The 15,832-nt window shown below is 45.3% G+C and overlaps 1 protein-coding gene across 5 annotated transcripts in view; it reads left to right on the top strand.

Annotated features, from left to right (window-relative positions):
• Positions 1–6,579, top strand: part of PLPPR2 (phospholipid phosphatase related 2) — a 39,734-nt gene extending 33,155 nt beyond the window's left edge. For 4 of the 5 annotated variants that reach the window (XM_075206679.1, XM_075206678.1, XM_075206677.1 and 1 more), the window contains 3 exons: positions 1,350–1,526; positions 2,952–3,061; positions 4,044–6,579. In XM_075206679.1, coding sequence (XP_075062780.1) covers positions 1,350–1,526; positions 2,952–3,061; positions 4,044–4,149 — 393 coding nt within the window. In that variant the 3' untranslated portion in view covers positions 4,150–6,579. The remainder of the gene's footprint in view (positions 1–1,349; positions 1,527–2,951; positions 3,062–4,043) is intronic. The other variant, XR_012691167.1, reaches the window with a different exon arrangement.
• The last annotated feature ends 9,253 nt before the right edge of the window (positions 6,580–15,832 follow it).

The following is a 15,832-nucleotide window of genomic DNA, read 5'->3' on the forward strand; positions in this document are numbered from 1 at the left end:
TGTCCTCACAATGATCACCAACAATGTCCTCACAATGATCACCAACAATGTCCTCACAATGATCACCAACAATGTCCTCACAGGGATCACCAGCGTGTCCTCACAATGATCACCAGCATTGTCCTCACAATGATCACCAGCAATGTCCTCACAATGATCACCAGCATTGTCCTCACAATGATCACCAGCAATGTTCTCACAATGATCACCAACAATGTCCTCACAATGATCACCAGCAATGTCCTCACAATGATCACCAGCAATGTTCTCACAATGATCACCAGCAATGTCCTCACAATGATCACCAGCAATGTCCTCACAATGATCACCAGCAATGTTCTCACAATGATCACCAGCAATGTTCTCACAATGATCACCAGCATTGTCTACACAATGATCACCAGCAATGTCCTCACAATGATCACCAGCAATGTCCTCACAATGATCACCAGCAATGTCCTCACAATGATCACCAACAATGTCCTCACAATGATCATCAGCAATGTCCTCACAATGATCACCAGCATTGTCCTCACAATGATCACCAGCATTGTCCTCACAATGATCACCAGCATTGTCTACACAATGATCACCAACAATGTCCTCACAATGATCACCAGCAATGTCCTCACAATGATCACCAGCAATGTCCTCACAATGATCACCAACAATGTCCTCACAATGATCACCAGCAATGTTCTCACAATGATCACCAGCAATGTCCTCACAATGATCACCAGCATTGTCCTCACAATGATCACCAGCAATGTTCTCACAATGATCACCAGCAATGTCCTCAGGAACAGTCAGATGCCGGTCAGACCTGCCGGAACATGTGGCTTGCCGATGTTCTTGATCTGCTCATGTGTGGTTATTGGCCAGGTGCATTCATTGAGCGTCTGGACATTTGGTTACAGTGGTGGGATGTGTCCAGTTTGGGACACACGCATGTGGCTAAGCTGAATATAGCCTTGCACATGGACTTAGAGGTCGCATCTGCCCAAACGTCTCGGCAATATATTCTACACGGGCGGATCTGTGTTTGTATAGATGCACCGTCTGAACATTTGTAATTATAGTCATTTTATTGTGGTTTAATACTTGTGTTAAAATATTTAGTTTTTGTACTCTTGATACAGTTGTTTATTGTCTAAACTAATATTACACTGTCAATATTATATTGTCTTAAAAATAGAATAATGCCAATAGTCTCCTCTTTTTCTTTACTTTTGACATGTGCTTTATTAGACGTGTGAACTAGTATGTAGAGTATACAGAGCCACCGGCAGGGTGAACCGTACGTACTAGAGCAGCATATTACCACTAATGTACTCACTGCTCTTTTACAGATGTACGTCACCCTCGTTCTGAAAGTAAAGGGCTCCCGTTTGGTGAAACCTTCCTTGTGTCTGGCGCTTCTGTCCCCCTCATGGCTCCTTTGTCTGCTACGTGTGGCTGAATACCGTAACCACTGGAGAGACGTTCTCGCCGGCACCATAACCGGATCAGCCATCGCCGTTTTCCTGGTAAGTAATAGAGAAGGGGAAAATAAAAAACAAACAAACCTTGGACTAAGGCATAGACCTAGATTGAGAAATCCGCTTTATGGCACGACCCTCTCTGTGGTGCTGGCATCAGTGCCAAAGTTGCGAAAACAAAATATTGTTATGGTCACAAGATACTTAAGTGAGCTACAAGTGGTACAGGACAAGGTCGTTGATTTTCTTTGCTCGCAGAAGTCCTTGAGTATAAAACAACAATTCGAAGTGGATTTAACCAGTTCATTCATTTGTCTGCCGTGTCCACATCTTTGGAGCAAAACATAAATTGAGTACATTATATATTAAATATATTAAATATATTAAAGTGCAATCTGCCATAAAAAACAGTCATCGCTAATTTATGAAGGGTTCAACGCAGGAGAGATCATAGATTTCTCCTGCCATAACCCGTTTTACGTTTCTTAACGCAGACCCCATATATCAATATGGGGACTGAGAAGTTGTGAAAAGCTCTGATTTTCTCAGGATGATGTTACCTGTCATTTTCAATGGGACCCAGCAGAAAACCTCTCCCTCGGCCGTGGAAGTGCTATGTGCGAGTGCATAATAGTTCCCCCATTCACTGACAGCTTTAAATAGCAAAAAGAGATCAGGGAGGAGGGGGGACTTCAAGGGGGCTCCACAGGACACAGGAGTCTTTCGGAGATTCTATGAGAAACACCGGACATTCCATGAGGAACACTGGATATTCCATGAGGAACACTAGATATTCCATGAGGAACACAGGAGTCTATCAGACATTCCATGAGGAACACCGGATATTCCATGATGAACACAGAAGTCTACTGGACATTCTATGAGAAACACCGGATATTCCATGAGGAACACAGGAGTCTATCGGACATTCCATGAGAAACACAGAAGTCTATCAGACATTCCATGAGAAACACCGGATTTTCCATGAGGAACACAGAAGTGAAGTCTACCGGACATTCCATGAGAGTAGGCCCTCTCATGACGACAAGTCTGCCTAACTCGACAATGACAAATCATTTATCGGCTGCAATTTAACAACAAATTATCGATGAGGTTGATTCATTATTTGAAGAATTAAGCATTTGTCAATGGTTTTGTTCTGTTATTGTCATCCTGAGATACAAGTTCTGCAAATGTACGAGGAAGGCTTTGCCCGCAAAACTTACCTCTGCCAGGTTATCACTGACGATAGCAATGTTATTTTCCCACATTTTATGTATCGAGCAGAACGAAAATTAGCCCTATCTCCGAGAAGGCTTTTCACCCTTTCATAAATATGCTCCTATATAACACATATATAAAGGACAGGTACTTGTATCGTAAAAGTATAACTAGATAAGACAGAGCGGGATAAAGGAACGTAGAGCATTCAACGATGGAACTGCTTTCTCTGATTGGCTCTTCTAATTTCAGGTAACCTGTGTGCTGAACAATTTTGGGAGCTCCACTCCAGAAGAGGCAGACTTCCATGAGAAGGAGCTGGAAGAGATGTCCGAGAACCCTCTTCCTCCAGCACGTGATAAGTTAAGTGTGGTAAAGATAAGTGGGGACCCCATATGTATTATTTAAAAACACAAAGGGCTAGATCTACTAAACTGCGGGTTTGAAAAAGTGGAGATGTTGCCTATAGCAACCAATCAGATTCTAGCTGTCATTTATTTAGTGCATTCTACAAAATGACAGCTAGAATCTGATTGGTTGCTATAGGCGACATCTCCACTTTTTCAAACCCGCAGTTTAGTAAATATACCCCGGAGAGTCAATGTGTTATTAGGTCACATAGTCACATTATTTACCAGGTTTTACTGAATAGGAGTATTAAATATGTCAAAAATTATTTTATGACTAGGTAAAATAATCTAATGATGGGGATTCTATCACATGAACTCCCGCTTAGAGAGCCCTGGGAGTTATATTAAAACTTTATGCCTCATTGATGTCACTAGTTCTGAGGGAATGTATAGGTTGCACAGCTGTAAGCCTCGCTGGGCTAAATGATGGCAGCAGGGCCGGTGCTAGGGTCCATGGCGCCCTAGGCAAAATCGGCGCCCTCTCCCCCCCCCCCCTCCCCCGCGAAAATCGGCGCCCTCCTCCCTCCTCACCCCGTCTTTTCTTACCTTGTCTCACCACCGCCGCCTCTCTGCTCCGTCTCCTCCCCTCCACTCACTGACACTAGTAAGTGGAGGGGAGGAGACGGAGCAGAGAGGCGGCGGTGGTGAGCAATAGCCTCTTCCCCCCCTCCCCATGCATCTGAATGCTGTGCGGCGGCCGTGACAGGTATGGTCAGCAGTCGCCGCACAGTTTTAAAATTAATTTCCAGTTCTGTGGCGCCCTCCAGAGCCCGGCGCCCTAGGCAAGTGCCTAACCTTGCCTAATGGGAGCGCCGGGCCTGGATGGCAGCCAGCTTGAGCGTTACTTGGGGCCTGAGGTAAAGTTTACTGCTGGAGTAAATGTTCTAGTTCACAAACATACGTGGCATCGACTCTCTCTCTCTTTTCCTAACAGGATCATGGAAATGCACCCACATATGTTACCTGACCCTCCTCCGTGCCTTGTTCCCGTCACCCCAGATGTTCTGATACCCTCAAACTGTATGACCAGCCAAGTATAAGACCTCAGCAGAGATCTGGGCCCTAACGGTGCTGTGACTAACATCCAATATGCACGTCAGAGAATGAGCTCCACCCTCTGTCTCCACTCTGACACCTCTTCTAGGACACAGTGTTTTGTAGATTTTCAAACCAAGTTTCCTATCCTCACAGAACAGAGTCCCCGATGTTACGTGGCTCGCCGTTTGTATATATGCGTTCATACTTGTTTTTATTGCAGTATTAAAGGGAAAGGTACCCTAAGAAATGTTCCGTACAAGATCACAATGTCCGTTTACACCTTTATACCCGCATACCTCTCGATGTTTTATAAAGCAAAATAGGGACAAAACAAACCTCCCGTGATCTGCCGAAACAGTGACTCGATCCGCCCAATCACACCCACGCTCTCATGAAGCCTTTCTCCTTTCTGAGCCTGAGAATCAGGGGTGGTGGGAAGGAGTTGAATAAGAAATCTGACGACTCCCCGGAATGTCCGAGACTCACTAGTTTAGGGAAGAGAACAGGTATGACTTATATAATTATACATGGATATTTACACTTGTGTACCTGCCAACATTCATAAAGGCCAAATTGGGATAAAATAAGCCTCACCCCTCATTCAACCACTGTGTATCCAACCTCGTCCACCTTTTGCCGAAGGTCTGTAGATTGCGACTCGTCCTGCCAATCTCGGTACAGTTGACTGGTATGATTGTCATGACTAGCAGCTGCCCTTTTGAACCACTCCGCTAAGTGGAACAGTGATCAGGGCGGATGCATATTTTTGAACAAAGCTGGACACAGACAGGTTCTGACTTACTGAACTTACCAGATTATCCATCGCTGGGATCCAGCCTTTATTTGATCTTCAAATAGCTCTGTATTGCATGATATTGTTTATAAACAGTTTTGCTGTATTTAATGTTGACTCAGCAGAGAGGACCTATAAGAAGGTTTCACCTATCAGTCCACAGACACAGGGGTCAATGTTGTTTCCTTATATAAAAGGGTGTTTCCCTCTTCTTGGTGTAATGTAGTTTCTGTGCATAAACATAGTTTTATTTGAACAGTGGCGCTTTAGAAATTGCTTTATTATTTTAAATGCTTTTGTTCTGGTAATGCCATTCGGAGATGGAGATATCAGAACACGTACATAAGTTCCTCCATGGATAACCAAGAGCCAGCCTTTGCCTGGCTTTCATAGAGAGGGATCCCAATTGTGGGCCTGGCCAATCTGTGGCTCTCCAGGTGTTGTGAAACTACAAGCCCCAGCATGCTTTGCCCGTAGATAGCCAGCTGATAGCTGGCAGGGCATGCTGGGACATGTAGTTTCACAACACCTGAAGAGCCACAGGTTGGCCATAGATTGTTATTTGTTCTGCCCATCGCCATATTGCCATGTACTGTACAAGTTAGCAGGTGAGTCAAGGCAGTGTGCAGAACGGTAGTGCCATGATTTCACGAATGCTTTATAAGCCATGTACCTATTGATCTTTGTTTTTTTCCTGTGATTTAGAAGCATTCTAGCAGCCCAGATTTAGATGGGCCTAGCTGGGAGCAGAGATTCTGATTGCACTGAATTCATCCCAACGGGTTCTGATCTAAGAGGGCTATCCTGCCCATAGGCAAACCAGGGGGGGGGGGGGGGTACCTCGTGCCTGGAAACCCCCCTCCAAGCCTGGGGCACTGTATAATTGAGGTGGCTGGACCCAACTCCCATTTCACACAGCTCTGCTTGAAAAGGGAGAGCTGCGTGCACCTAACAGTAGTGCACGCACCATTGCCCATGTATATTATGGGGATAGGAAGAGTTGGAGAGTAGCCAAGCACTGTCTAAAATTGTAGCTACGCCCCCATGCATGCTGGTCACGCCCACTAGCGGCGTGGTGTGGAAACCTTCCTCTGCAAATCCTGCGATTGCCCCTGTTGCCATATTAGTTGGCACGTGATGGCGGCCCACTGGAAGTATTATTAGTGTTGCATCTGTGTGCGTTTTGTTTTTCCTGAACGCATTTTCCTCCATTCACTTACTTTTACCACTAGTATTCGCTTTGTTGAAGCCCCAATAACACTACTATGTGGGTCTTTCATATGATACTACAGAAGGGCATGGGGACTTGTATGTAACACTGTACAATACTGTATCTACCTGTGATATATTTTCAGCATCTTGTCAGGGCAGGACTCCCAATCATCTAACTCTCACTCAGTGGAGAATTCACCAGTTCAGCATCCAGAGCAGATTGGATATTCAGCATCATAGGATATAGTTTCCCTTTAAGGTATAGAATTAGAAAATTGGTTCCTAGCCATTCCATTCTGTGACACGGTACAGCAGACATCTGTGAACACAGCTATTGTAGTTGTGTTATCCTCTGTGCATTATATTATTTGTAAAATAATTTGTGAACACAATGATGGGTTCTATTAAAAATTGCTACTGTCTTGTACCAATGCCTTGGAGTGATTTGTATATTGAGATTTAGTCTTAAGAATTTTGTTAGGGAAAATCAAAAATGTTGTAGGGATATTTAAACATGGATATTAAGATCGATGGGAGTTTTAGCATTAGAAAGTAATGAATTAATCCACAACCACTTTTATGTGTGCTGTACCTTCGCACCGCCTGCAGGTGTCACTGTTACGTCTATTCCAGAGTGACACATCATGGAAAGTTAATAAGGTGAATTTATGATGTGCGATAGGTGTCCTTTGTGAAATCTATGGCTAAAGTCATACTTGCCAACTCTCCCTGAATGTCAGGGAGACTCCCTGAAATAGGGGAGATCTCCCTCACTCCCTGAAGAGTCTGACATTCTCCCTGATGCTGAACCAGTACAAGACGTGGTTGGCTTCGCCATCTGTGGCATGATGACACAGTTCAGAAATTGTGTCCTATATCCACAAATTGATGCCTATGGAGGTGGCCATTTTCATGGAGACCAAGATTTAATCAAAGACTGACAGGTAAGACAACATGACTTCAGTAATGGGGACAGAAATGTAAAAGACATGTCACTCACCGGACCGTGAGTGCCTCTGCGCTGGTGCGTGGCTTCCTAGCCTTCCTGCCGGCACCTATCCTGAACCGCGGCCGTCCGCCATCCTAATGGTCTGCGCATGCGCAGCTCCCAAGTATTCGTGTGACTGTTGCTTTTAATCCAAATTGGTTGATCAGGCAACTCCCTATTTAAGGCACCTGTGTGCATTACCTCATTGATCTTGGAGTCTCATTCCCTGTGAGTCTCTGAAGGTGTTCCTGATCTTCTCATCGCTGGTTTCCATACCCGCTACTATCTCCTGTGTACTACTAGTGTCTTCAGTTCCTGTGGATTCCCTGTGCTACTCATCGCTGGTTTCCATACCTGCTATAGTCTCCTGTTTCCTGCCTGTGTCCTCAGCTGGACTCTGATTACCGGATCTACTCACCTGTGGTTCCTACACTCGTCTCTGCTGTCCAGCGTCTCTGCAGTTCCTGCATCTCCCTGTGGACAGACTGTTCTACTGAATAGCGGTATGCCTATCTGTTATTGACTTTCTACGTTTACTCTGCATATCCGCTAGGACAAGTTTCCACGCTCAGCAGCGGTATCCATACCCGCTATAGACTGTTATTGTTACGCTGCATACCTGTTTGGAGTTAACTGTACTACTCAGTCGTTATATGCATAACTGTGATTGACTTTCCATTATTGGCCTGCATATCTGTGCTGAGCAAGTCTCTACCAAGCAGCGCCACACATACCGTTATATAGACTTTGTTGGATACGCTGCATACCTATTGGGATCAAGTTCCTCTGGGCTCCCAGTGTCTGCATCCTATTATCTTTGTATGCTTCTACTCATCTACACTTGTACACATCCTCACCTATTAAGCAGTGGTACAACTTTCTATACGCAGACCACTGACTTCCCCGCTACCTACTTTCACCTGGACAAGTATTCTCACCATAAGCAGTGGTACAACTTGCTATACGCAGACCACTGACTTCCCCGCTACCTACCTTCACCTGGACAAGTCTTCTCACCATAAGCAGTGGTACAACTTGCTATCCGCAGACCACTGACTTCCCCGCTACCTACCTTCACCTGAACAAGTCTTCTCACCATAAGCAGTGGTACAACTTGCTATCCGCAGACCACTGACTTCCCCGCTACCTACCTGCACCTGGACAAGTCTCTTCACTATAAGCAATGGTACAACTTGCTGTACGCAGACCACTGACTTCCCTGCTACCTCCCTGCATCTACTCACGTCCATCCTGATCTCCGTGTTCACATCTGCCTTTCCATTATATCAGCTAGTCGCTGATTCATTGACCAAAGATTGCTGCAAGTCACTGACTTTCCTATTATTTATTGGCATTCTCTCTCCATCTGCTGTGATATCAGTTCCGCTAGTCACCCTGCTACCAGAGGACCGTTGTGTGAACTTCACTATTCTGGTAAGCCCAGTCATCTGGTGAAATCCTGGGCAAGACTCCTAGTGACAAGACACTTCAGTCTCTAGAGATTCACTAGCTGCTTTTCTTTAACGCATAGTTGACTACTCTACCGGAATGTCTGGAATACCTCCCAGGCTCCCGGAGGTAGGTAAGTGGCGGGGGCAGGGCTTAATGTTGCAAATATTGTGTGATCTTAGCCCCGCATCCTGCTGTAATTGGCCAAAATTGTGACAATCGTTTAGGGGGCGGACCAAAATGATGTGATTCGTCAATCCACGGCCCTGCACGCCCCCCTCCCCCGGAATCTCCCTGAAGCCAACGAGGAAAAGTTGGCAAGTATGGCTAAAATGTATGCAGAAAAGTTGCACATAGTGATACAGTTAACATTGTGGGAAATTAAAAAGAAAATCTAATATTGAAAATATAAAGTTAAAGTTGTATTTGTGTACCGATCATTTGAGTGGTCAATGCTCCCGATACAAAGCATGGAGTGCCCTCTACAGTCTGAGGGCGGTACTGCTCTGTCAGATAAAAGTTATAAACATCTTACTGACAATATGAGCTAGATATAAAATGCAGTAAAGCACCGGTTTTTGCCTATGTTGTGTTGTAAGTCCATTATTTCCAATTTCTGAGACACTTTTTCCAACCAGCTTACTGTTCTTTTATTTTAAATACATGTCCATATTATATAAGTCAGTAAATCTTAAGAGACTGGTGAAAGGTTCTGTGTAGTTAAGTGGTAGAAAACAACGGACCAAATAGCCTTAAACAGTACAGCTGATAGGCAGAGATGTATTTGCTGTTACTCTTAGTATGACACAAATACAAATAATAACATCCCTTTGGCACCCATAACAGTGGAAGCAGCCATCTTGTCAGTATTCAGAATACAGGGAATAACTTCAGTAGGAAGCAATGCTTTACTGACATCACTGGACCATAATTATTTTTAAGACACCATTGTCATGTATAATGGTGCAGAGCACAAATGGCTGTTTCCACTATCTGAGACGACATGTGCTTTACATTTACATATAATAAAATGGGTGCATTGTGTGTTTTAGGTATTTATTACTAGTTTTATTTTAATACAATGCGCGTTTAACACAGATTTTCGAGCCATTTAGGTTAGGAACAGCTTCGAACCCATTTGGAAAAAGTGTTAACGTTGACCAGACAATACTCGTAGTCCTCATTTGCCAGAAGCCAGTTCAATCAGTTTTTATACAAGAGCTTTGACTGTCCCTTCTGTACAACTTCTGGTGGGGCAAGCGTGATAAAACAGGATGATCAGCCATAACCAGATGTCACAACATGGACACAGGAATATAAGGTAAGAGTGTCACCAATCAATGTATATCATCAGGGTCATCAGGGTCATCAGTTACATGATTACACCATTCTACAGCTGTAAGGGCTTAAGGTGCTGTAGAAATTACTGAAAACCCTTCTCAACTGGTGTCAAAAAAGCCCAAAGGACTCAATTTACAATGTGCACTCATGGATGGACTGGGATGATACCGCAGTGATACACCTGAAATACAAACATCAGAGACACAGATCTGTACTATAAAAAGCTGACAGATCGTCACTATTTGAGTGGCTTCTGCTAATGCTTGCGTCAGTGTAGTAACTGCTGTGTGGACATCATCACTGGGAATTGTCATAGGACCACTAATCTTCTTCCTCCTGTCCAATTGTCAGGATCTCATTCAAAGTCTTTGCTTCTCCTGACAAAAATCTTCAATCAACTTCCAAGAAAAAAATGAAAAAACCATTGTTTGTTGTGGCAGCTACTTAGAGATCTTGTATGGGTTGACTCACAGGAGCCAAGATCTGACAGGCCCATGACCGTACCAAATTTATATCCAAGACTCTCACTAGACCTGTCTGAATGCTCAGGTGGGCTTTTGTGAAATCATCAACCAGTAACACTTAGCATTGTCACGAGTCCTGGTCGGGCGTCCAAGCCTATCCTGAAATTCCAGGACTTTGTAGTGTAGTGGTAATCCTTTCCTGGCTCTTTCTACCATTAGCTTGCCGCAGAGCCGTAACTAGGGTGGTGCGGGCGGTGCCGTCGCCCAGGGAGCAAGCCCAAGGGGGCGCAGCCGCCGCCCGCTACCTAGCCCTATCTTCTGCCTTTTACCTCCGCAGTGGAAGTGATTGTTGATGAAGGTCGGTTTGCCCTTCCATACAGTCATCAATACAGTTAATTTATTTGAATCCCACCACAATATATATATATATATATATATATATATATATATATATAAAATCATGCATTTGCAAATATGTGTAACAGAATTCTTTCAGTAAACTACTAGCCACACCCCCACATTAGGTTGGCCACACCCATTTGTCAAATGCCACTTCCACTTAGATGGGGGGCGCCGGTGCCCTATCTCGCCCAGGGCACTAAAATGTCTAGTTACGGCACTAGCCTTGCCGTCCCATCCTACCCCACTGCCACTTTATGCCTAACCTATTATCTGTATCGAGAAGGGAAATACAAAGAGTACAGTGAGAAGAGATAGTGGGGAGAGATGTCTTGTAGACAGTACAGTGCTACTGTGTGCTTCTCTTTCATCCTATTTAGAGGCACTGCTACCATGGGGTTTAGAGGCTGGTGCTGTCGCTGGGCACTTAGCAGTTAATCATACTTGCCAACTCTCCCGGAATGTCCGGGAGACTCCCGCATTTTGCGAGAGTCTCCCGGACTCCCGGGCGAGTGTGGCAATCTCCCGAATTCTGCCCACTTCACTAGGAAGTGCCCACTTCCTAGTGAAGTGGGCAGAATTAGATCCCAAACGCCGCGATTCCAGATGAATCGCGGCGTTTAGCCCCGCCCCCCGCTGTCAAATGACGCAATTTGCGTCATGCCGTCACAGGGGGCGGGGCCGAAATGACGCGATTTTGGCCGCCCCGCCCCCTCACGCCCCCCTCCACTGGCTGGCTCCCGGAAGAGAGCTGAAGAAAGTAGGTAAGTATGCAGTTAATATCCCCTCTATGACCCCTCACTAATGGGGCAGCTATGGAAGCTGCTTTATTATTCTTTATTTTGTTGGTGCCGATTGGGATCAGCGGCCAGTGACTGTGTGGGGAGGTTGATCCAAAAAGGGTGGGGCCTAACCAAAAGCAGGTGGAGTTTTACCTAAATCTGCTTATTTTGTCCCAATTTCGTAATTCTAAATGTTGGGACATGCGTCACCGTCAGGCTTTTCATTGACATAGTGGGCCTCACTCCAGAGTCTTAACTGAGGTAACTCCTCAGTCTTCTCGTCTAGAGCCTGCAGCAATACAGCATCGACTCTGGTTCCCTCGCGACCTCCGGACCTGTCAGCAAATCAATGGCTGGGGCAGGTCAGGTGGTGAATCCTACTGAGAATGTTAGTCCTCACTAGGGTCAGAGAAAGGCATTGGGGATCCTGTCTTTGCAGACAGGCAACCATTTCTGAACTGGACATGAAGGGGAACTGCAAATCCCCAGCACGTGGCATCTCCTCCTCACCTCACAGAGAAAAGCCCACCGGAATCTGACAGACTTTGACACACAGCTCGGGGTGGACAGTGCACTAGCAGAGACACATCTGGATGAGATGAGCTGAGATGGCGCAGGGCAGCATGGTGGCTCAGTGGTTAGCACTTCTGCCTTACAGCACTGGGGTCATGAGTTCAATTCCCGACCATGGCCTTATCTGTGAGGAGTTTGTATGTTCTCCCTGTGTTTGCGTGGGTTTCCTCCAGGTGCTCCGGTTTCCTCCCACACTCCAAAAACATACTGGTAGTTAATTGGCTGCTAACAAATTGACCCTAGTCAGTGTGTTTATGTTAGGGAATTTAGACTGTAAGCCCCAATGGGGCAGGGACTGATGTGAGTTCTCTGTTTCTAATTTCCTTAACACTCCTTTCCCCCTCTTGGATCATCACCTTATTAGCTACGCGCTCACCCCCAGTTCTTTACCCTTCCTGGTGTCAAACTCTTCCAAGCCTCCTCGTACCCGCAGGAATATCAACGCTATTGATTTTCAACAGTTTTCCACCTCTCTCCAACACCTTCTCTCCCCAATTTCTACATTCTCCTCCCCTGATCGGGCAGTACCCCATTTTCGTCAAACCCTAGCAACTGCCCTGGATCAAGTGGCTCCAGCGACACTACATACTTCGCGTAGAATTCGTTGCCAACCATGGCACACTACAGTAACACGAACTCTACAAAAACTTTCTCGTAAAGCAGAACGTCACTGGCGTAAATCTTGTGCCTCTAATGATTTCATCACATATACTGATATCTACCACTCCTATAGAAATGCTCTGGACACTGCTAAACAAGCATACTACCGATCTCTCATCTATGCTCAGGCTTCTAATCCCAAACACCTCTTTAACACATTTAACTCTCTTCTGAATCCTCCTGCCCCAAATCCTCCAACTAACATCAGTGCACAGGATCTTGCTTCCTATTTCAAGGACAAAATTGATAAGATCAGGCTTGAAATGGTATCTCCCTTGACAAGCAATCTGCTCAATTCCTTTGTAGCACCCTCTGACACTCTCTCTTCATTTGATCCCACAAATGAAGAGGAAGTTTCTACTCTCTTCTCATCTTCCTACTCTACCTCCTGTCCTCTTGATCCCATTCCCTCACAAATGGGTATGTCCCTGTCTCCTGTGCTCATTCCCCCTCTAACTAAAATCTGTAATCTCTCTCTTTCTACTGGTATTTTTCCATCTATATTCAAGCATGCAGTGATTACTCCCATTTAAAAAAAACAGAATTCTGACCCTAACTCTCTCGTAAATTACCGCCCCATCTCCCAGCTCCCATGCCCCTCCAAGCTTCTCGAGAGAATTGCCTACACACGCCTCACACACTTTCTTACAGCAAACAACTTATTGGATCCTCTTCAGTCAGGCTTCCGCTCTCAACACTCCACAGAGACTGCGCTGACCAAAGTTGTCAATGATTTGATCACTGCAAAAAATAATAACCAATACTCTCTTCTAATTCTCCTGGATCTCTCTGCTGCATTTGACACTGTTGACCACTCTCTCCTCATACAAACGCTGCAATCCCTAGGTCTTGAAGGCACTGTCCTATGCTGGTTCTCATCCTACCTATCTAATCGCTCTTTCAGTGTTAATTTCTCTGGATCCACCTCTGCTCCGCTTCCTTTATCAGTTGGAGTTCCACAAGGCTCAGTCCTAGGTCCTCTGCTATTCTCTATCTACACCACTTCTCTTGGAAAACTAATAAGCTCCTTTGGATTTCAGTATCATCTCTATGCAGATGATACACAAATTTATCTATCCTCTCCTGATCTTTCACCATCTGTGTTGCCTCGCGTTACTGACTGTCTTTCTGCCATTTCATCTTGGATGTCTTCTCGCCAACTCAAACTCAATCTTTCAAAAACTGAATTAATAATATTCCCACCCAAGAACAGAAGCTTCCTGCCTGACATTCCAATTTCTGTCGATAACATGACCATAAATCCCACCCCGCAAGCTCGTTGCCTAGGTGTAATCCTTGATTCACAACTGTCGTTTATTCCCCACATCAACTCTATATCTAAATCATGTTACATACACCTAAAGAACATTTCCAGAATACGCACATATCTGACACAAGACACCGCAAAAACATTAATTCATGCACTCATCATCTCCCGCATCGACTATTGCAATTCCCTCCTTACTGGTCTTCCCAAAGTCAGACTTGAACCCCTACAATCTATTATGCATGCAGCAGCTAGATAGATTTTTCTTGCAAACCGTTCTTCCTCTGCTGAGCCACTCTGTCAGTCTCTACATTGGCTGCCTGTATTTCAACGAATCCAATATAAAATTCTTCTACTAACATACAAGGCCATCAACAAAATTGCACCGACATACATTTCCTCACTTGTCTCAAAATATCTCCCTACTCGACACCTCCATTCTGCACAAGATCTACGTCTCTCTCCTCCACTCTCATCACATCCTCCCATTCTCGGTTACAGGATTTTTTCCGGACTGCACCTACTTTGTGGAATTCCCTCCCACGCACAGTAAGACTTTCCTTTAGTCTTCAAACCTTCAAGCGTTCACTGAAAACCCACCTCTTCAGACAAGGTTATTATATTCCTCAACCATCAGGAGAAGGGGGGAGGAGGAGGGAGGTGGGAGGAGAGAGGAGGGAGGAGGAGGAGGGAGGAGGAGGGAGGAGGGAGGAGGGAGGAGGAGGAGGGAGGAGGAGGGAGGAGGAGGGAGGAGGAGGGAGGAGGGAGGAGGGAGGAGGAGGGAGGAGGAGGGAGGAGGGAGGAGGGAGGAGGAGGAGGGGGAGGAGGGAGGGGGCTTCTGAGAGACTCTGAATAGAAAACCCCCCCTACTGGTCTCAAGGAAGAGTCATTTAAAAGGCATTGACGACCTGGTTATTGCAGTGCGGCTGGTCCTTATCATACAGGACTTGGGAGATCTTCCAATTTTTGTAAATTTTGTAATCAAGAGAAAAAACAAAACATGTAGTTACTTTCCCGTCCTCACCTCCATTGTCAGAGCTGTTAGGAGAACCGTGGACTAAACCAGATAAATGGTTACAGATTACTCACACGGATTTCCAGTGGTTCATCCATTGTCCAGGCTGCATTCAGCCCGAAGCCTCACTGGCCCCGAGACTCTGCTGCGGACGTGAGTATTGGAAGGAGCCACGGAACCCAAGGAGGTGTCGTGGTGGACCACTTGTTTAGTAAGTATAGTCCACAGAGGTTTGTCCCAGTGATGCACTCACCTTGCAAAATTGCCTTTCCCTACAAAAACACAAGCTTCTGGTGTACGAAACAAGGGTCCCGTTCCCTTGTCCGGCAATTTGGACCCACTTCGAAGCAAACACCCGCGGTGATGTATGAGGAAGTTCCCCGCGTACGGCCAGACCTCAGCATGGTGAGTTGGGTACTTAGGTGTCTTTCTCTCATTCTTCCCTCTCTACCCCTCTTACTTTGTTTGTGGAAATCAAGTTATATTCCTTGTTTCTTCCTTTTACCTCAACCTTTGGGTCTAATCCTTCACCTGTGTAAGGTTCATTCCCTGGCATCTCCATTACTCATGTACGGGCTAGCTGGACCAATAGGTCTTTCTGTCCAAGAGGGGTGGGAAAAAAAACCCAAGGGGTATATTTACTAAACTGCGGGTTTGAAAAAGTGTAGATGTTTCCAATAGCAACCAATCAGATTCTAGCTGTCATTTATTTAGTGCATTCTACAAAATGATAACTAGAATC

Source organism: Mixophyes fleayi, chromosome 4, assembly GCF_038048845.1.
Source record: "Mixophyes fleayi isolate aMixFle1 chromosome 4, aMixFle1.hap1, whole genome shotgun sequence".
Classification (NCBI taxonomy): Eukaryota; Metazoa; Chordata; class Amphibia; order Anura; family Limnodynastidae; genus Mixophyes; species Mixophyes fleayi.